We start from the raw sequence: 22,511 nt of genomic DNA, 5'->3' as shown, positions 1-22,511 counted from the left end.
TACTCCGGCTTCCTCCCACCGTGCAAAGACATGCAGCTTGTGGGGATAGGTTAATTGGATAATCCAAATTGCCACTAGGTGTGAATGTGAGTGTGAATGTGAGTGTGAATGGTTGTCTGTCCCTGTGTGTTGGCCCTGCGACAGACTGGCGACCTGTCCAGGATGTACCCCGCCTCTCGCCCTATGACAGCTGGGATAGGCTCCAGCGCCCCCGCGACCCTGAAAAGGAGAAGCGGAAGTGAATGGATGGATGGATGGATCTTCTCTTTTCAATTAAATGAACTAAAACACATTCATTGTGCCTTTTAATTGTGAAAATATCTTAAGGAAAGGTTGCAGTACTTTGGGGGCTCCATATTGTAGTGGATTACACATTTACTTAAAAAGCAAAAGGTTGCTGGTTCAGTTCCAGCTGAAGATGAATATCCCTTTTGGGCTGGTTTAAAACTAGATTTGATTTGCTTTTAATCTCTGGTCACTTGGTTTTATAGACACTGGAACCTTTGTGGGGATCTTGATACAATCACCGTTACCAAAGAATGAGCTTATAAGGGAAGTAATCTGATGTAAGGTGCATCTTCTGTACCGGTTCTTCAGTTTCCAGAGAATTCCATTGTCACTCACTTCCCTATTTGGCCCACCTGTCAACAGGTCAGCATTTGGAGGTGTACAGGTCACCTACATGCACTGATGCAGTTAGGATTTTGGAGGATTGCACGGGTGCATGTCTGCAGAGGATGAAAACCACTCTGTTTGCTATCCGAACAAAAATGTCCACACAGATGGACATATTTGCCGGACCATAAATCTTTACAGGTCCATGCTGTCATTAACAACGCTAAACTTAATTTGTTCCTGGGATAGTCATGTCACAAAGATGCACATTTGTTTCCACCTTATCCCAGGTCTTTACTCATTCTTGTGCAGCTGACTGTGCTAAATCCAGGCCACTTTCTTTCTGCAGAAATTCTGGTCTATTTGGACATATTTCAGGCTATACTCATAGATTTAGCAGATGTTTTTGCTGGCAGAAGTAGCCTGAGGTCTCATGGGTATGAGCTGGAACTGCTGATAAAGACATTTTTGCACTATTGTGTCCTTAGCCTCAAAATCCAAGTAATTAATGCTTTCCAAACTCTGACTAAAGTTTCTACACTCCTCTTGACTTTACTTCCTTTCTGCCTTCCTTGAACTGCGGGCCATCGTTTCTTGCAGTCCGTATAATTTTTTTTGATTGATCTTCAGGAAGTAATTATGCTTCTGTTTTTATATACATAAGCGACTTTGCCAGGCAGAGTTTCAATGTGAAACTTGCTACAGCTCCCAGAGTTTGTCTAATGCCATTGTTTGTAGATGTCTCAAACAAATGCTTTTGCTGACAGGTACCAGGATTCTGAGTCCAGTGTCACTGGAGTTCAGCTTCACAGTAAATTGTTATCTGTCAATCTGAAAGATTTGTTTCACACCTTTTTCTTTGCCTACTATTCTACCTAGCAACAGCAGAGAAAACACCATACATTTTTTTGCTTCAAGGTTTATTGTTGACCATGTACACATAAAAAATTGTTTTTTCTTATATTTTCTCCTAAAGGTAACATTTTTTTAAAGGGCAAATTTTTTCATTCTGATTGAAGATTTCAGGTCAACGACCAAATGTGACTCAATAAAGTTTAGCGTTTAACAAAATTGAACAAGAACAGTGTTGAATACCCAATGGCCTTCTCTGCCTCTCTGATATCTCCTTACACACAGCTCTCTGTTGACTATCGGTGATTTGGTGTTTCTTTATATGGAGCCAGAATAACAAGCTATCCATGTGGCCAATAACAGTCACATTTGGAATCACCTGACTTACACTAATGAGTAAGTGACTGAGTGCGAGCTATAATTGCCATGGCGACAACAAATTATTTGCCAACAAATCTTGCCATCAAATTTAAATTGATGTAAGTAGACTGGTTATCACATGGTTTGGTTTGAATGAAATCGATCATACAAATACTTGTTGTTAAAAGCATTCGCTGTCAACAAGTTATGAAATTGTGCCTGAACAATTTTTTCTTAGTGACTTTATGTAATTATAAAGGTTTTACAAATGCCAATGAAACTATATAAAACTGACTCTTTAAGATAACTCAGTGGACTTTATCTTTATCTTTAGGCTGAACTGATGGAGACAAACACTCTGTCAGAGGCTTGTAATTGTTTTACAGTTTGCTTCAGGACTGTTCCAGCTGTTGAGTACGACCATCAAACACATTTTCTTTCCAAGAATGGCATAACAAGCGATGGGGACCTAAAGCACTGTTACCGCAACAAAGCATGACAGTCATACAACTTTTTTTTGTTTTCTTTCTCAGGCCCTGGTCTCTAGTTCTGACAGTTTAAACTTCAAAGAAGAAAGAAAAGGGATTATATGAAGCGCTTCAACTTGTTTTTCTTTCTCAGAGTTGTCAAGCTGTCCTTCAGGCATCAATAACTACATTCAGTTTATGTCTCTTGTACTAAACGAGGGTTTGGCTGCATAATGACTACTTTTAAACAACGAACTAAAGGCTTCAAACTGGGCACAGGCTGACTGCAAAGTATCAGTGCCAAAACTTTGAGGTGCTTGGATAGCGGTCAGCGCATTCACTTTATGTATCACAGTGTGTTATGTTTTAATATTCACCTATTAAAACTGTACTACCGTGAGAAGACATGTTTTATAGGTTTGGTTTTTATGTTTCATCTATAGCATAATCTCTTCCCTAACTCACATCCTCTGATCGAGGTCTACCTCTGGCTGCCTGGCATCTTATCAAGTTTTCTTTAAGCTTTTCAAATTTATTAATATATACTGTATATTTGCTCTATATAAACACTCACATAAATCTTTACTTAGGGTATCCTTTTCTCCTGCTTATCCTCTTGGGATGATAAAAGACGTGAGCGCTGACACTACTGAGGAGATTAATAAGGCCCTCTGAACTTCACACTTGGTCACTCTTGAGATTTCTGCCTGTGAAACATGAGGATGGAAAAAAGGCTGCAGATTTCTCTTGACGCTACCTTTGTTTTACGTTTTCCTCTGCTGTCATGCTACAGTTTACCTTAAAGAAGGGAGGGGTGGGGGCACCTTTAAGCTTGTGTTTCAGAACAATAAATAAGATCCATAGCTAATTGTGTGTCTGTGCAGTAAAGATAAATCGGGGTTAGAGGGGAAAGCTTTATTTGAAGGGCAGTAAACGCCAGTATCAAGTATGTTCTTTCTTTTTAACCCTCTTCTGTGTTGAGATGATGTTTACAAGAGTGTTAAAGGGCTGAACGGCAAATACAAAGAGGCGAAAGTGTTTGCATTCTGAAAGGAAGGTCTCAGAAGGCCGTTATAGAGGCCATCGTATTGATTGTAGCACTGTTTTAACAATTTAATTTTCAAAATAATATCTTCCACTTCTCTTATTGTGCAGTGAGTAGCAGAAGGAGGTTCAGATTTTTAATTGAATCACCAAGAGCGATATCAAGTTGCACGTCAATAGGTTTCATAGTACATCCAGGAATGCCAGGCTTACTACTGCCTGTTGTCTGCAGCAGCACCAACCTCCAGTGACTGAGCACAGAGAGATGTTTTTGGGGGGTTTTGCCTTAGACTGTGTGCTTGACATCACATGTGGGATCAATTATACTGCACAGCTGTTCAGTTTCTCATCAGATGTAACCAGCTTTGAACTACAGGCTGTAGTACAATTGGGATTTTATGCATTGTTTTTCCCCTAAAACTGGAGGCTTGCCATTTTTTTTTCTTCCCCTTGTCCAAGTTGCCATCTGATCCATCCTCAGTTGGCAGCATTTTTCACTGATCCTTGGTTTTCGCTTTCTTTTGATTTGGCATCATGGTTTAGTCATTAGAGACACTTTCATACATATTAGAGGGGAGTGAGCCAACTCAGAAACCACCAAGATGACGTTTTCTGTTTTTAATTAACGTTAGCGTTTCTTGAAGTTGTAGAATTTCAAAATATAGATATGCAGTATGTGAAAGACATTTGACACGTTTCCTTTGAACAATTTAAATTCTGACAATTGGTCTGCATGATTGCATTTTAACATATTTTCATATGCCGATTAGTGGCACCTACTTTTTTTTGTTTCAGTTAGTTGGCCGTGGCAAACAGAGAGCTGGGAGTGTCAGAGTTAACCTCCCTTTACAAGAGTAGATTGTTGACTTAGCAATGTTCAGATGTCATTTTAATTTAGAGTGGAGAGCCAAGGCCCACCTTTCTGAACCAGAGGCCATCAATACAAATATTTAATGTTAATTCATGCACTTAAAATTTAAACTTTTTTAACTGAAAAGTTGAATTCAATTTCAGCTTAATTTTGTTTATATGGTGGCAGATCATCATAGCTGTATTCTCCGAGCACGTAAGTGTTTAATACGTTGTTTTTGGCTTTAATCAACCAACTTTTGGACCTGTTAGATCTTTTGCTTTGTAAAGGCTGCATATAATCGTGTCCAAATTCATGGGCTGCTTCTTCCTGAGACCGATTACGTCACAGCGACGCGCAGAAGGCTGTCCAAATTCGTAGACTCCTCCGAATGCAGCCGACAAATGCGTCCTCCTTTTCCCCGAATTTGAAGGATGGGTCGGGTGTGTCCTTCGTGGCCCACCATATCCCAGAATTCATAGCGCGGCCCAGCCAAACTCCAGTTTCCAACAATGGCGGCCGCTACTAAGTTTTAAAATTACTCTTACTAATCTTTCTGGGTCACAAAATAAACTTTTAACATATTTTCAGGCGAGAATGTAGCTGTGTAAACATCAAATATCTGCTCGGTTTATCAGGATATCGCATATTTGCAAAAGTGCTTCGACGTTTTCGGAGACGTCTGCTACCCACCAGCTCGATAGCAAGCAGGGAGCTCGAGGGTCACTGAAGCCGCCGAGAACGGCACAACTCCCGGCACATCATTTTCACATCAGTCGAGAGTTTACACCAGTGTCCTGTTATATTTTAGATAGCAAGGAGCAGACGGCTGAGTTTATTAAACTCCACCGAGACAGCGGTGACGCTAATCAGAAGGCGAGACCGTCCAATTTCACAGCCGTTTACTTCCAGCCTACCCGACCTTCTGAGGACCCGGCCCACATAGACCGCGAAGGCCGGGTCCTCAGGAGGATGCAGCCCATGAATTTGGACATGACCAAGGTCTGATGCTGTAACAACATACCTAGATGAAGTCAGAAACAAATTCATAAATGTTGACTCCTCATTTTAAGGATATAGTAATGACAGTGATGCTTAGCTACCTGCTCTAAGCTCCTAATTTCTTGTGTGGCCGTTTTTCCTGGAATAGTTGCATTACAGAGAAAACTCATTAATGGGTCTGTTCTCCTCTGGTCTGTCTGTGAACCAGTGCGAGACAGTAAGAAGCTGTAGTGTTTAATGTTTCCTCTGTGGTATAAATTAAAGCTCTTCAGCTTTTGTCTGAAGTCGTGTTTTATTTCAGCTGTCTCACCTTATGGACTTACCTTTGATGTTGAGTTTAAATGAAGCTCAACTACTGTTGTTTCTCCACGTACGTGATTGTTTCCAGGTGAACGTACAGCCTCTGCAGGAGAGATCAAAGTTATACAAATTGCTCATAAGTAACATTTTGACACGATTATTAATGAATAAGAGAGTTCATTTAATATGTACATGATTCTGGGTGTCTTATTTTATCAATGTCCATAATAATATATACATTAAATGCTTTGACATTTCTGCTTGAGCGCAGTAATGTGAAGTAGAAGTAGATTAGGTCACAGGAAAGTTAAACACCGCTTGAATTTCATTTTTAATACATAACGACACGTACGCTTTGTACTAAGCTGTCGTGAAAGCGCTCCAGGACTTTCCCCCAATTACGTCTCACTTATTTTCCCATTGTAATCAGGCAAGCAAACACTGTAATAGTTTTTAATTGTTACCATTCATTCATCTGTTTTCTTTACCGCTTATTCACTTAGGTCATCGCAGCCTGTCCCAGCTATCATCACGTCAAAAAAGCTGATCTAAAGTCTGATTAAAAGTATTGGTATTTTCAGTGCATGCTTACCAAAGATTAAATAAAAAGATTAAATAATAAGAAGAGCGAGAGCGCTGTTACAGAGTCAGGGTGGCGCATTTCTGGTCTGACCCGAGGCCTGTTTAGGAGGACATGATCTGTGACTGCTCTCACTGGTGCCTTACAGTATGTGTCACATTCATCTCTGTCACCCTGATGATTTTTACCAGAAGTGTTTGGCTTTTAAGCCACTGGACACCCAAACACAGACTCTCAGGAAAAACAAAAGAAAAACATACACAGACCAGGCCGCAGCGTCACCGAGTGTGGTCAACCGGAACAACATCCTGTTTCCCAGCTACTCCAAGAACTCTAAACTGCCTGGACACTTTCTGTCGCTTTCAAAGGAAACCTGTGGAGTCTGGCGACATACAGAACATGTTGCTTGGATTTAGTGGTTCTTACTTTGCATTCAGGCGTATATTGAGCAAGGGGACAAATACTCGTTTATGCCAGACATGCAGAATGTTACATTAGCCATCTGTTGAGTTATCATAAAGGTAGCAGCTAGCGCCTGTGGCTAATTAATAAAACAATAACACTAATGTTGGAGCATGCCCATCTGTAACATTAATCAGTAAGTAAAGATTATTTGTAAAGCACTTTGAAGGCATATATTGTTACAAAGTGATGTACAATCAAAATAATAACAAATTAAGAATATTAGAAATTAAATGGAAAGCTAAAAAAAGTTAGCAGGAATCCAAAACCCCATAAAAATACACTAAAGGAAAGAAGACTGAAAACAGTGACTCAAGAAGTATTTTAAAAAAAGACCTTAAATATGAAAGCAGAGTCCACAGAGTCGGCTAACCAAAGTTAGAGTAAACTCTGAGCCACAGGCTGAAAAGCTGCCCCCCCCCTCCCGCCTCCCGGTCACAACCAACACGTTCTGAGCCTGAGTGAGTTTAATAGGAAGCTGAGACAAATAACTTGGGACTTGTCCCTGTGGTGCTCTGTATTTAACTACAGGAATTGTAAAGTAAATCCTAAAATCTACTGGGTGCTACTGTGAAGAATATAAAGTAGAACTAATGTGAGCTTAAGAGGTGCTGATAGTTGGGCAGCAGCAGCATTTTGTGTAGCTCGGAGGCAAGTAAGCGGTGATTTGTCTAAGCTTATAAAAAGGCCATTATCATAATTTAACAGGATAACATAATTATTTGTGTCCAAAAAGTGTTTCTCTTAAAGTCCCAGATGTGACAACAGATGTGTGCAGTGTGTATCATATCAACTCTGATTGCTCAGCAAGGAACTGTAGTGCCAAGTCATACGAGCAGCTCTGCCTCAGCCTGAAACACCGTCCTTTCCTGTTGTTACGCACTGCCAAAATGTTGCTAATAATAATACTGCTGCAGATGCCTCACAGTTATGAGTGTCTTTCTTTATTTTTTGCCTCAGATGACTTAAAAATAGTGCCACCGTTTCTGCACCGATGTTATTGTTTGATTGTTTTAATTGTTAAAAAGAATGAATAAATAATACTTCTTAATTTTTTTGTCATTCCACATGTGCTATCAAAAATGACATCAAGTATAAGGTTGTGTCCTAGATATTGAAATCTGGCACCGTGACAACAGTTGAGCTGTGACACGTGAGTTCACCATTAGACACCGTGGCTGATTCACGAGTGTGAGCTCGAAGTAAGTAAAATTTATTTATATAGCGCTTTTCACAGATAAAAATCACAAAGTGCTTTCCAACTCAGGAAATGGGATTATAAAAACAATATAACAGTAAATAAAACAATAAAACTATAAAAACAGCATAAGAAGAAATTAATCAAATGCTTTTCTAAATAAAAATGTCAAAGTAGTGCTCTGATTCTTTATTAAAACAGTTGAGTTGTTTTAATAAACTTGCAACAGTCTTAACTGCATAACATGATAACTTTAACTGGGCAAATGCAAACCCATCATGTCAAAGCTTCATTCCATGTGAAACTGCATATATCCTAAATTAAAAAGAGGAAATAATTATATGACTGCCCGCTATTTGTGGAAATATGAGAACAAAAGTAAAAAGATGTTGTAATGAACCCTCATTGTGCGTTGAGAAAACGCATGTAGGGTGAAGCATAGTTCATCTGGTTCAAGTAGTTTGTTATTTAAGCACTTAACTTTGTGTAGCACATAAATTGGTGGCACAGATCCCGGAGGATTTAATACCATTTTCACATTTTTCTTTTGCACAACTTGAAATGAGCAAATTGCCTATTACATCTCGCTCCTTGAGATTGATGTTCTTGTATTACTGCGTTTCTTCACATCTGTACCGTTAGATTACCTACTCGCAAATCAGTATTTAATGACGTGACAGCTCGGCCAGCTTAAAATATTCCAGATTCATAGTCTCTGCCGCTGTCGCTCATACCCCCTCCAGGACACTGGAATAGGCGCTGTACATCATTTGCACATTAAAATGAGAAGCCATTTCTTCCGCTCAGTAATGAGATCTAGGACTTGGTGTTTTTTAACGGGTGCCGTCTAAACGCCAGAGAGGTATCTGGAATGAAATGCACCTCACAAACATTGCGTACGCCATGCGTCAGCCTTTATACACTTTAACGTAGTGCTTCGCTGGTTCATTGTTCATGTTTAAATTAATAAGCTGGCAATAGAGTTTTACATTATATATCGCGTCAGTGATTCATTGTGCATGTTCAAATTAATAGGCCAAGAAATGAAAACGAAGACGCAGCCCTGCTTCCATTCCTAATGTTAGTCTCACAGATTTCCCAGCTCGTGTTTTTTGTCCCAGGTGTGACAGAAATGCAGGAAAATAATCTGCTTCTCTGTAATTGGGCAAATCCACACAGTGGACAGAACGATATTGGCTTTCTCTGTAGATATGTTCATTAAAGTGACTTCCTGTCTTTCAGAGATCATCATTCCTACAGATTAGCAGCAGCTGTTGTTTCATCATTAAAGTCTACAATCAGTTCACTCCTGCGTCCTGTCAGGCCTGCAGCACTTCTTCTGCTTCCAGCAATATTTCAGCTGAGGATGTTTTCAGTTGTGATGATTAAAGAGATTCTGAATAATCGATTGTGTGTTAACTTCCAAAGTAACACAATGCATTTGATGTTTTGCCAAAGAATAACTTCTGAGTGGTGTATGGCAGAGGAAGGGGAACAACTTGATTGTTGTATTTATTCCCAGCCATCCATAAATCCATCCGTTTATCCACTTTCTACACCAATCCAAGGCCGCTTCACGGGGTCAGCACCCTTCCAGCTAAAATGTATAATTTGCCCAAATTTTTTGTCTAGTGCTTTTAATGTTTCCTTCATAGAGTTGTCATCAGTCAATACACAGGAAAAATGTTAGTTTCAGTAAGAACTGGGCAAGTGGACCATTACAGCAGCAGACCTGGGTAACTTTGATATGGAATTGTTCTGCAGCTGTAAATGTTTGCCAGCATTATGGTTTCTGATTTATTTCAGGCTCCTCAGAAGTCTGATATTTATTGGACAGCAGATATTGTTTTGTGTTGCAGTAATTAAGGAGCTAGCAGTCAAGGGGAGAAGAGGCAGATCCCAAAAGCATTGGGAGGAAGCAACAACTAAATCATTTGCCTGCTGTTGCTTACCAGAGCTGACGCCGATGTAGCAAAGATTCTGCAACAGAAGTGATTGTGCAGCTCTTTAAGTTGAATTTTGTTTTGCTTGGTGGTGTACAGATGCATCCACCGCTATCATCTCAGCATAAAACTCAGAATCACATGTGTGTGGGAAAGCACTGCAGAAATCTGCATTGTGAGTTTGGAGCTTTTGCACAATTTCATCCAACAATGCAAACCAGTAAATTATAAATTTCAGGAACCTCCAAAGAAAGTGTGGAAGAGAGTCTACATTGATTTCCTTACCAAGCAGCTTTAGAGACACACGATACTTTACAAGCATCCGATAGAGGCCCCAGTCCCCATCGCATTATTGAGAATGCCTTGATAATATTGATGTGGTCAGGTTTCAACTCTGTTTGTGATCTCTTTTTCTCTCCTTCATGCTTTTTATCTCCCATCCCTCTTACCCCGCCCCGAGATGCCGGAGTAATCTGTTCTTGTCTGTCACCTCTCTCAACCCGATAAGGAGGGGAAGAGCCATGCTCCTGTCCAGGAACGGATGTTCCTCCTTGACAACATTGACACAAACACAAGGGCCTCTGCTCTATTTGTATAAAATAGCTCGAGATAAGGAAGTAGACATTGAAGTTGTTTACTATAAGTAATATGCCTATCACTGCAGTCTTCAGAAAGACCTCTTTTAGTGAGATAAATGCTGATGTCCACTGTGCATCACCGCGTCTCTTTCTGTTTCTCAGTCATTGCCACTTGTCATATTGTGGGTTTATGGCTCTTTAACCCCCCCGATGTGCGCTAGTGTGGCATCTTTGCTTCATAGCGCAGTCTAATCATGCAATATTTTCTTAAAAGACACAACAGCAGCATTGAGCCATTTCAAATCCAGCGATGAAACTCATTTGGGGAATTGAAATTAGGCATTTAGCTGTACTTGCTGAGCAAAGCTTGTTGGAGTCATGAGAGAGCAGCAGTAATTTGTTGGTTTATTATGTCAGCAGTATTATCCAGTTACACTCAGCGTGGATGACTTGTTGGGATGAGCGAATTAAAGCATGGGTTTTATCATTTTTATTACAAACATATTAGCAACAATAGCAGCTTTTGTTGAGTCTTTGCTCTCACTAGTGTGCTCGCAGGGCTACAATAACAGTAATTCATAGCTAGAATGAAAATATTGAACTGTGATTCTTACGTTATTATGGGTCAGCGCATGATCAACACTTCGTAGTCTTACAGATATTATAAAAGAAGGTGTTTATTAAAAGGAAAAATCTTTGCAGCATCAGTACATAAGGGTGTTGCAGTTTGACTGTTTTTGCTTTGTGGCGACAGTTTCATGTGGTTTGTAGTGAACAACGAGCCCGTTTTCCTTTATCAGTTAAAAATTGGCACATTTTTATAAGGAAATAGCTTTATTTAAACATTCTGTAGAGAAAGTCGTATTTTCTGCACTTTGATTAAGCAGTGGAGTCTTTATAAGCGCGAGCGCTTGATTGGACTATAATATACATTATGCATTAGTCATTAGATATGCATTGGTCTCTTAGTATTTTTTTGTGGAGCTGGAATTTCACCTCTGCTGAGAATTGGTGTTGGGGTTAGTTTTTCCAATCCAATTTTAGAGTCCGTAATTTGATTTGACAACCTGCGCTGCCACCACCTCACTACACCCACACTCACCTGTTGGACACAAAGATACTCTCAGCCATCAAATTGCAATGAATTTATTTGCAGTCAGTTGCTGGGAGTATTTTGTAACGTCTATTTTCAGCAGCTCTGCATTATGGTTAACATTTTAAGGCTCTGTTTAGCCCTCTGTCCAATAAACAATGCCCGAGGTTGCCTCTTATTCACGTTTGCCGGGTGATGAAATTTCTTCCTACGTCACCGTACAGATCCATGAATCTTGTAGTTTGTAGCTATTTGACAGCAGCTTCTGTATTTAACACAGTTTGGCTTTTGTATTGCTGTAAAATCTAAAAAATAATATTTCTCCTTATTTTTCTTCAAATAAAGCTAATGTCTGGGGAAACGTCATGGACACAAGTGCAATAATAATCTCTGTCTCGACATCACCAGCAGTGCTAAATGATTAAATGTCAAACTAACCTAACAGATCTGAAAATCTGAGATTGTCTCTCAGCACTCCTCATTAATGATTTTATGTATCAGAAACAGCGAGGTGATCGAAAGTGAAACAGCACAGGGACTTTCTTACCCCTTTCCCCCCCCATGAGGCCAGACTGTCTTCAGGCCTTGTCTGTCATCTTTACATCTTCACTTTGTTGTCGTCTTTTTTGGTCCTAAGTGAGACGCAGTGCAGTATAACACTCTGGGCATTTTTGCCTTTGCTACCACTAATCACCAGACCCCTACTAGTTTTATCATAATTAACAGATCAAAGACGCAGAAAGAAGGGCAGTCATGCATTATTAAACACACACACTCTGCACGTATATGTGCCTGTGTATGTTAGTCACGTAAGTAATTGAGAAAATAGTGATCTTTATGAACCGATTTATCCGTTTTGAGAAGGTTTTCATAATTTATCAAAGATAAAGTCGTACAAATTGTCCTCAAAAGGAGATTTTCTACTATTGCGTAAGTCTGATCTTGGTGGTTTTAGGCTCTGAGTATTTTTCACATATGAAGTCGTTTTTTTATTATTTATCTCACATACTCAGTTGCAGATAAACACACAGACCTCAGGAGACTTCGGGAGAGGTTTAAGGTTAAAGATGCATCAGTTGTTCTGCACATATTCTGCATTAAAGGCTTGTAGGTCAGTCATTTTTTCTTTCCTTATAAATATATGTTACTGTACTCATGATTCTTGATGAAAGTGTCAGATTTCTCTTCCAATGTTTTTGCCTGAAACTAACAAGAACATAGTCTGGAACAAATATTTGGGGTATTGGTTTTTCATTTGGTTGGAGGACATGCAGTGAACTTTAAATGTGCTTATCTGTCAGCTCAACCACTTTGTGTCCAGCAATGGAATAATATAAACATGATTGTAGGTTTTTGCTGTTCCTACTTTGTGGTAATGACTATCATCAGTCCTCTGCGCTTTATTTGGTGCAATTTTGAAGTTCGGTTCCATTTTCTACTTTTCCGTCCTTTTGTCTCGTCAGCATCACGTCTATTAAGTGACCTGTTCTTTCTGTTTTTTGTCTCTGCTGCGTATCTTTTATGCTCCCTCTTGAATTCACTCTCTAGGGGCTGTAATAAACCTGTAGTTAGCTGTTAAAACCGTGTGCATTTTAGACTAAATGGCCCCCAGCGTCCCTGTGCCTGCTGTTGGGGCTTACGGCCAATGGGCCTTTAAATGACTTAATTTCCTATCTGCCTCCTGGGGGACCTTTTAGCGAAGCTAAAAGCTGGTCACAGCCCGCGGAGAGAGTCAGGAAAGACTTGGAACGGGTGGACCCCGGCTGAATCCAAATCGCTATTGCTCTAATTGCCACTGGCGAAATCCGTAATACAGACATGTGTCATACTGATGTGGAGTTGCACACATGTTGGTCTTTTCACAGCATGTCCATTAGTATTTGTTACTGTTAGCATGCAGTCATCATTTAGAGTTTTGCTGCTTAACAAATCAGTAAGAATACAAAGCGATTGTTAATCATTTTTATGCAGAAAAAGAAATTTGACCTTCCCAATTTTCATCTAAGTTGTTCAAGCTGTTGCTGTGAATTTTGGAGCTTTTTTGGATAATAATTTAGTGATTAATAATCAAATCAGATAAGATTTGGGGACATGCTGTGAATAGGCCTTGCTGAAGCTAGACGCTCGTAACTGGACTCGGTATATTAGGCACAGGGATCTTCATTAAAGGTTCAACTTTATGTGGTGCACACATGTTACTCAAGCTAAGAGCTGAAACTATATATAAGTTGCTATAAGTTTTCCCTTTAAAGTCATTTGACCTTGATGAATACTCGTAAAGTTATTTAGGCACTTTTTATTCCATGCAGACAATTGGCTGCACAGCAGAGTGCTCTAATCCATGTTTCCAGTTAAAAATATTTACCAACATTGATTCTGTTATTGGCTCCATTATCCCAGGCTCCCTTTCCTCTTTTCTGCCAAGGTGAACTTGTGCACTGTGTTTATCTGTTTCTTGGTGTGTGCTCGCACACGTGTGTCTCCCTGTGTCGATCCTTCAGCAGTTGTTTGCCGCTTCTCCCTGAAGATCGCTTACATCGATGCGATGGTGTAGGATGATTGCTTCAGGGGGAGCCGAGGCCTGTCCTTAGGGTCATAACAAAATTAAAACTCCTTTAAATATTGACATACAGGGGATGCAAGTCAGAAAAATCGAATTGATTTATGAAGGACAGAGTGTATGTTTCTGAGACGGTGGATAGCAGGGTGGTTCGATGCAGGATGGGCAGCAAAAGACTGGAGCAGGCTACTGTAGCTGACCTGCCTCTTGATACAAATGCACGATAGTTTGAATGTGAGCACCACAATCAAGAAGTACACTGACCTTTAGTGAGGATTTAAAAGTACTTTTTAGAGTGTTGGGCAGAAAAAAACATCTAGAAAAAAATGAAAGGCCTCCTGCAGTTCTCCCCTCTTGTTCAAAGCCCCGCCCATCACAGGAAACTCAGAAAAGACTACCACTGAGTCTGTAACAGTCTGCGTATGTGTGGTTTTACAGTTGGAACAGATCAGAGAAAGACCATGCTGTAAGCTGGTTTTTATTTAACCAGGCAAGAGGACTGTTCAGCTGAGGCTGTCACCTGTCAGCCCCGGGTGTGTGTTGTGTTAGCGCTGTAGGTTTCTGTACTGTAAACTGCAGCACAGCTGTTCACCAGAGCTCACAGCCACTCTTCTCTTCCTTTATTCCAACGCCTCAAAAGTGTCCCCAGTTAATAGGGTTGTGTTCGTTAACAAGCCTGCGAAGTCCTCGTCAGCAGCGTTATCACAGCGACACACACAATGTGGGTTTTATCAGGCCTCTCTATGGCAGCAGACGGGTCTGAAATTAGCAGCTCTGAGAGGAAAGAGGCGCACGGCATTATTCCACATTCCCAGCTGTGTGTGAACACCAGGAATACCAATATAGCAGTTGTTGTTCGTCAGACACACATTCGTGCACGCAGAGCAGACAGTTAGCACCACAGTCAGCTCTGTCACAGACCTTCTGAGGTGTGAAGTATGTGCAGGGTGCAGCTCTCCTCATTATTAGGACTGTTGGATTTGGCATCAGGAAAGAAGAGCATTCATGCTGCAGTCGCAGCAACTTACAGGTCTGTCAGAGAGAAAAAGGTCAACCACAGGATAGAATTCAGAAGCGTTTAGGGCTCTCGGATAGACGGCAGATGGAGAGAAGAGCTTCATGTGTTCATGTTGACTTTTTTTATTATGGTGACCAGAATATGCTTGATTTATTATGCAACACTTGGAAGCAAAACCATGGATCTGGAGATGTCTGTTTGAGATGAAATGTGCATATTTGTCCTTCTAAGTTGGAGTTTTTCAGCTTTTCAAGGTTTAGTAGCAGATTTATGCTCCTCGCCTTGATGATCCTGTTTTACGCTTTATTTTCTTACTGTGGTTGCAAAAGAAAGCTCAGATCTTTCATTGGAGAACTTATTGGTGTCCCCACCCCCCCACCCCCATCCTTCTCGTGCCTTACTAAGGCGTCTGGCGCCATTTCAGCAGACTCACAGAGGCAGAATGTGTCAAAAGGCCAGGCTGTTGAACCTCTGTGCACCAACTGAACAAACGACGAGGAAAAATAGATTCTCTGTGACAGTGCTGCTGAAATCACTGTGGTCAGACTGACTGCAGGGTCACCGTCGCCTCGCCTCTCCTCGCCTCAGACAGAACACAGACTTTGCAGACATGCCACGACAGCACTGCACACTTAAAAACAGTCGTTTACCTCGGTCTCCACCACAACATGGCTCTTCTTCTGCCGTTACCCTTTTGTCGTGGTGATTTAAAAGTCACTTGACTGATACTGACGCTTTCCCCTTTTTGTGTGTGTTTGTCCTTTTGCAGAAGGCATCTGCAACATGACAATGGACTCCAACTCGATTACAATGCCGATGTCAGACCCCAACGCCTGGGCGACAGCTATGAATAACCTGGGGATGCCTCCCATGGGAATAACTGGACAGCCACTCATGCCAGGTACCAGATTTCTCCATATAAGAACCAATCTTGTGTTGAAAATGTAACTCTGTAGCATGAAATATGGGAGGAGTTGTCCTCGTATAACACAGCTGAATTGCATCAGAGTTTTACACATGCTGGAAACATCATTTTGCTGTCTGCAGTTCCCAGATACACCAAGTATGTTTGTTTTTGTTGAATTGAATTATTGCATTTATTGCAGTTGTTGGCATAATTACCTGATTTCTTCTCATCTAAAATGGTGATTTATGTTGAAGTGCTCGCCTCAGAAATGTAGCTCTAGTTGTTAATCCATTCCCTTGATAATTATTTTATTCATCATGGCTACAGTATTTTCCTTCTGGGTGTTTTCCTTTGAAAGAAGGAAAAATAATGAGATTATTAAACCAAATTGGAGAACAAAAGGCAGCGTGTAGGTGGCTGTAGCTCGGAGATGGAACAGGTCAACCTGTAATCAGATGTTCACTGGTCAGATTTCCAGCTTCTTCTTGTGGAAGTGTCATCAGTGTTTAAGTGTGTGGGTCAAACTGATGTATTCATGTATGTGTCAATGGGCAACAGCGTTTTAAGTGGAAGGAAAGTGCTATATGAAAGCAAATCTAAGTTTTTACCTGGAGTTTGCCTCCAAAGCATCTCAAGCTCAGCATTTAATGTCATTGTAAGAACAAAAATGTGTGACGTGGGGTCTTTGTGGATTTGTAGCTCTTTTTCTTTGACTGCATTGTCAAGTGTGGATTGACTGCTGCTGTGGAGCAAAGTGGATTGTCATCAGTGTGGCTGCACTGGTCATTTTAGAGTAAGCATATTTCTTTCTTTTTTTTAAACGGGATGAGCTGAGTCACCAAGATGGGATTGCAGGCTGGTAATCTGTTTCAAAATGGCATACACACAAGCAAAGTCTGTCTGACAGATGCTGATATGACTCAATCCCACTAGGATCAGTTAAAAAGAGCTTTATTGTTTTCAAACTCTGCTTCATGCAAGTTATAAAAGAACTGTTAAAAAACAAATGTATGCTGAGTTTACTTGGAATCAGTCGTTCTTTGTCTTCCACCTTTAGCACGTTAACGTTTCCTTGCAGCCTTTTCAGGTGGCTGTGTACTGATAAAATGCAGGTTCACATATGCCTATATATCTGTGTACACGCTGACACCGATAGCCTTCTGTACGCTCTGCTTTCCATTGATTAAATGCATTAAAGGATGCATATGAAACACTATTACCGAACTAGTCCTCAGGACACACAACAAAACACCTGTATCAGCTTATCAAACAAGAACATTCACATTCATAGTTTTTCCCTTTGTTTTAATGAAATACACCAGTATCAGCACTAAAGGCATGTATTGTATTATATCTGCTGCATTATCGCTCAGCAACAAGCAATGACAAAAAATCAGTCACTGGTTTAAAAGCAGCTGCTTCAACCGCTCCGTTTTGGGGATTAGAACGGTGAAATTTCATTTATTTGCTCATTTATCCCACACTCTTACAACCTCAAAGTGCATTTTGTATGCGCCAGGTTGAGCTACTGTGTGCTGATCTACCGCTGAAATATCCAGCCTTACCGATTGCTTTGCTATCTATAACATTAGGTTCAGCAGCAACCTCCCACTCTCCATCTCTGAGGAGTTATTCTGCCATGTCTTTTCTCTCTTCTCAGTTGAAAGCCTTTCCCTAAAGCCTTTTATAAATCACTTCCCACTTCTTAGCTGAAATGCACTTTCATATTTGAAATATGCCAGGCTGCTGTGTGTGTGCGCGCGCACGTTTATGCACTTGGAGGCGAACTGTCTTCCAAATGCACTCCTCGGGAAATATTAAGGGAAACACACACAGACGCGGGCATTGCGTATTTCAAATATAGTAGAAGTCTTTCCAGTAAAGAAAAAGAGAAGTCAGAAGTGACACCAAAAAAGTGTCAGAAAGATGGAAACCAGACAGATTTTGCCTATTTGAAGGTTTTAACACTGATCTGACCATCCCAGACAAGTTCCATAGTGCTGACTAAGAGTGAAAAATACATGTTTCCTTGATTTAATTTCTGTTTACAGAGTCAGCCAAAAAAACATTCATTCTGCTTATTGGTTCCTTCTGTGTCTGGGGCAGCATCAGCAAAGTAAACACAGGAATGAGGTCTTGAAGACAGTTCTGTCCAACCAAACGGCAAGAGAGCAATGTACTTGTTACAGAGAAGGTCAGCCCTTAATTCCTTTTCCAGCTGCTGGAAGACTGACTGCATAAGGTTTGTATTTTCTGCAAAACATCCCCACCTTTGGTAGCTTTGTAGCCTAAACTGGTACCTTTCAGTTGGTGTACTTGGTGGTCATTTTGGTCAACATCCAGCTACGAATGCAGTTTTAAGATCTTCTCCAAACAAATCAGTTCAAGGGGGAAACAAACCAGACTCTGGTTCAGTCAGAATAAACAACACAGATTTGAGATGAAGACCAATGCTGGAAGGTGGACATAAACACATCTTTTCAAGAGTCTATATTGCAGCTGAAGTGTATGTGTGAAGCGGACTGATGGCCCCCTACTGAGATTCTGTCTTTGAACTTTATTTGCAGCAGTTGAAGACCTTTTCAGAGCAGTAATTTAAATTCATAGCAGGCACGGACACAACTAAAGCACTAATGATGCCCGTACCAGTAATCCAGGCTGCACAATATGAGATCCGTGAAACTCGCACCTGTAAATGGAATGCAGTAATTAGTGTTATTAGCCGCACCTGTGTGTCTGCTGTGAGGAAGGCCAATTAAACTGCTTTTAAACTTAGTCAGACCCTCAGACAAATTTGCCTCAGGTCGATCTTACAACCTGATTTTGATGTGGTAAGAAGGAAAACAGTGTGTGTGCATGTTTGTGTGTGTGTGCGTTTGTGTGTTTGTGCGTGTGCATGAAAGAATGGCTTCGAGGCAGACACACCCACACAGATGTTTTCTGCCGTCTCGTTAGACTCATGCCTCAGTTCTGCTCCATCATAAAAGATTGGTGGTAGTGTATAACTGGAAGTAGCTAATTACACTGAAGTACGGTTCTTAGAGATATTTTACCAGGCTTGTAATTTAGCACATTGATCAATGGTTCCTAAAGCCTATACAAACCACCTTGGGACCGAGTAAAGATGGCGCCAGTGTGTACGGCAGGCCGTCCTTGTCTCTGTTGTCGATCTCTTTTCCTTGATATTTGTTTATTATTTGTTATCTTTCTGGCACTATGCCCCCCAGATGGTTATGCATTAACCTACGTTTAGACTGAAGACCAGAGGCGACCCTTTGCTTCAGCTGCACCAACCTTTGGAAGCCTCCCAGCTTCTATTCGAGCCTCAGACTCTATCCAGTCCTTTAAATCAAGATTAAAAGCATGTCTATTTGACTTGGCTTTCCCGACAGGTTAATACCCTTTTAAATCTTTTAATTTTTAAACTTTTAAATCTCTTATTAGATTTTATTAAATTTATTATTTTTATTAATTTTACTGCTGTTTTTGTCTTCTTAGCAAATTTTGTATTTATCTAACTCTCCTGGTCTGTTAGTGCCTCTATCCTGTCTGTGCTTGTGCCCGATTTGTACTCTGCTATTGACTTATGTTGACTTTCCATATTACTGTGAAGCACTTTGGTGTGCCTTCGGGTTTTTAAATGTGCTATATAAATAAAATTGTATTGTATCAATGTGCTTTCATCCGACCACATTCTTACTGGTTAGGCAATCACGGGTGTGACTTCTACAATAACGCTTTCATTTAATATTAAAATAATTTTAGCTGTGTTATAGCTTGCATGTTGACATTTTGATTGCCTTTAATGCGAGCTGACTGACTTCATGCAGTATCATGTTGATGGAGGTTGATGGAGCTGAGAGAGAGAGGTGTAATTTATTCCACTCCAAGAGGTGCAATAAACCAGCAAGGGAGTGAAGATGTTGGTCAAGTGTTGTTTGTTCACACCCACGCGACCTTAAGAAGAGTTTTCATCAGGCAAATGCCACGTGGTGGGTTTAACTTCAGTTTTCAAAGCATTTAAATCTAGATTAGAGGGAAACATTAGATGGCAGAAGAAATCTCAGAAGGGTGATGGGTTGAGCCAAATCAGAAGATCTGCTGTTCATCTGCTCTTTATGAACTGAGTTCATCCCAGTAAATTCTTAAACAGACTTTATTCAATTACTCTGCAATGAACATCTGGACTCGAACCCTATTTTTTTTTTAAAAAAATACACAGCTGCCAACTAACTTATAGTATTCTGTCAGCAGGCTGTACAAAAATGGAAATTGATGCTTTCTCAACCAGATAAACACCACAAAAATAATTATATGTGAATATTGAAATGTGCAAATTGTCTTATCATCTGTCTCCAGTCAGAAGGAGTTTTGCATTTTCCACTAATTTCAAACTTGTTGAAAAGCATGAAAAAAAACATGCAAGTGGATCCACTTAAGCACAACCATCATGTTTGCCTGTTTTAGCTGTGTGCAACATCTCAGTAGGACAAACTAGCTCAAGGTTAGCCACTATACATATGCGCATTCAGCTTTCATAAACTGTTCAGTTCTGTCGTAGAGGTTTCTTTTGGTAAATTTAGATTCTTCCGTTTCATTATGAACTCTTATGAAATCTCTGAACACGAAGCGGGAGGCACACACACTCATCAAAGACTTATGCTGTCATGCAGCATTTGTTGCCAGGGCACCTTTGCCTTTGAAGAAACCCAGGTGGATTAGTTATTGATTCCCCATCATGACTGTACATCATCTTTTTTGCCTTTTTATTTTCACCTCTAACCAACGGGGAGAACACACTCTGTCTTTTTGTCTGTCTTTGATTTTTGACGGCATTTCTGCACGAGTACACTGTCATATGTTTCCTGCATGTAGAGTCATGTGAGATTTTTATGTCAGTTCTAGGTTCATTCATTAAAAGGGACTGCCTGTGCCAGACCACTTTCCCGAGACATTAAAGTCTGCCTCTGTTTCATCCACTGTGAGCCCAGAATGTATTTCTCCACTGTAGAGTCTTTCCCTGCCTCCAGCCAAGTGGGTTTATCCAGACAGACAGCTGGATAAACAGACTTCTGTGGGCATAGCCTTCAACTCTCTGCAGCCTCTCGAAGTCTAGTGCACATCTACAATGATGACAGTTTTATTTCTGTAGATGGACTGGGTAATGGTTATGTATATTAGAAAGTTTTGTGATGTGTTTGTGTTACACAGAGAGAGATTGGACTCAGGCAATAGGCGTGAGGTTGTACATACTGTATGATTTATGATCTTTATGCTGCAGAGGATTTTTGTGGTCTGCTTCCAACTGGTGCTGGATGGTTCCTAGAAGTTGCTCGAAGGCTTTTGTGATTGATTTTTTTTTCCTTTTGTTTGCACTGTGTTTACCTACCTAATTCAGTGTTCCCATACCGTTGCTGCTTCTGTCAATTCTGAATAAATGAATATATCTGTTGCATTTATGCATGTCCTACAGGAGGGATCCGCTTGCTTCTCAGGGGTTTCATACTCTTTGATTTCCTGTTTAAAAGGGTTTTTGTGGATGTCTTCTCATCCAAGTATTGGATTTAAAAAAGAAAAATTACACTCAAAACTGCCCTCTGTAAAATCAGCATGCTGAACTTTGATTTTTTTTTCTTTTTCTTCAGGAATTGGGTTGTAGTAACTGATTACATTTAAATGTGCACAAAGTAGTACTTGAACAGAACTTTGCAAAGGAACACTAGTTGACGAGTTCAGCGCCTTGCCTGATGAACTAACAGTGCACCATAAGTAGCCCAGTTTAGGAAATGTCAAACTACAGCCTGCTGCATTGATGGAAGGAGTGTTATTCTGGCTTATGTAGATTACATTGAATTGTGCAGACCAGCATCAGCTTGAGATATTTAAGAAAACTCTCACCCACCCCCCAAAACAGAGCAGAAAGCAGAAAGAAACCAGAGACTAGAAAACCAGACGCATGCACATATGCAGTAGATGTTGTAACTTATGCCATTGTGCTAATATTAGTTCAGTAGGTCTAATAAAATAAGCCAAAGAAGTAGTTCCTCACATTACAGCCACATTGAAGCCCCGAGGTACCAGCTAGGTGTGGTAGGTTTTAGTGTAAAGGCTAAATGAACACGATAGCTTGGAGCCTACTAGTACAGGAGGTTGTTGACAAGGCCTAGCTTTTCCACACAGCTCAGCAGAGAAGTACAACAGTCCCAGAAGCAAATAACACAAATCATCTGAGAAGAGGCAGCAGGGAAAATTGCATCTCAGCAGGGGAGGAAACGCACATCCAGTACAAATGGCAAACTCTATTGATCGGAAGGCCAGACTTCAGGACAATTGAATGTAAAGAATCTGACCCACGTGTGACAGCGAAGGTGGGATCTATTGTATCTCTGTAGGAAATATTGATTGGAGTGTATGGTCCTGAACTCTAACAGTGTCACTTTTAGTGAAGTCGTGCTGTTCTGCTGACTGTGTGCAGTGTGAACTAGTATGTAGATGTAGAGCAGTTCAAATAGGAAGGTGGAACCTTTTATTTGTCAGGAATTCAGAAGACTCAGACTCGGAGGTAATGGAGTTTGACAGTCAGTCTTCCCCCAACATTATGGGGAGTGATCCAGTGTTTTAAAGTGCCATGGGAATTTTCGAGGGGGAGGTTGTAGTCAAAAACCAAAAAGCTCAAGTTGTT

General features: G+C 40.5%; 1 protein-coding gene across 6 annotated transcripts in view; it reads left to right on the top strand.

Annotated features, from left to right (window-relative positions):
• The window catches only part of enox2 (ecto-NOX disulfide-thiol exchanger 2), a 199,959-nt gene that overhangs the window by 115,838 nt on the left and 61,610 nt on the right, over window positions 1–22,511 (top strand). For all 6 annotated transcript variants that reach the window (XM_087851780.1, XM_087851784.1, XM_087851781.1 and 3 more), the window contains one exon: window positions 15,692–15,823. In XM_087851780.1, coding sequence (XP_087707906.1) covers window positions 15,692–15,823 — 132 coding nt within the window. The remainder of the gene's footprint in view (window positions 1–15,691; window positions 15,824–22,511) is intronic.

Source organism: Neolamprologus brichardi, chromosome 2, assembly GCF_056152115.1.
Source record: "Neolamprologus brichardi isolate AB-2024 chromosome 2, ASM5615211v1, whole genome shotgun sequence".
In the NCBI taxonomy this organism is placed as follows: domain Eukaryota; kingdom Metazoa; phylum Chordata; class Actinopteri; order Cichliformes; family Cichlidae; genus Neolamprologus; species Neolamprologus brichardi.
The sequence above is the reverse complement of the archived record's forward strand: the minus strand, read 5'-3'. Positions and strand labels throughout refer to the sequence as shown.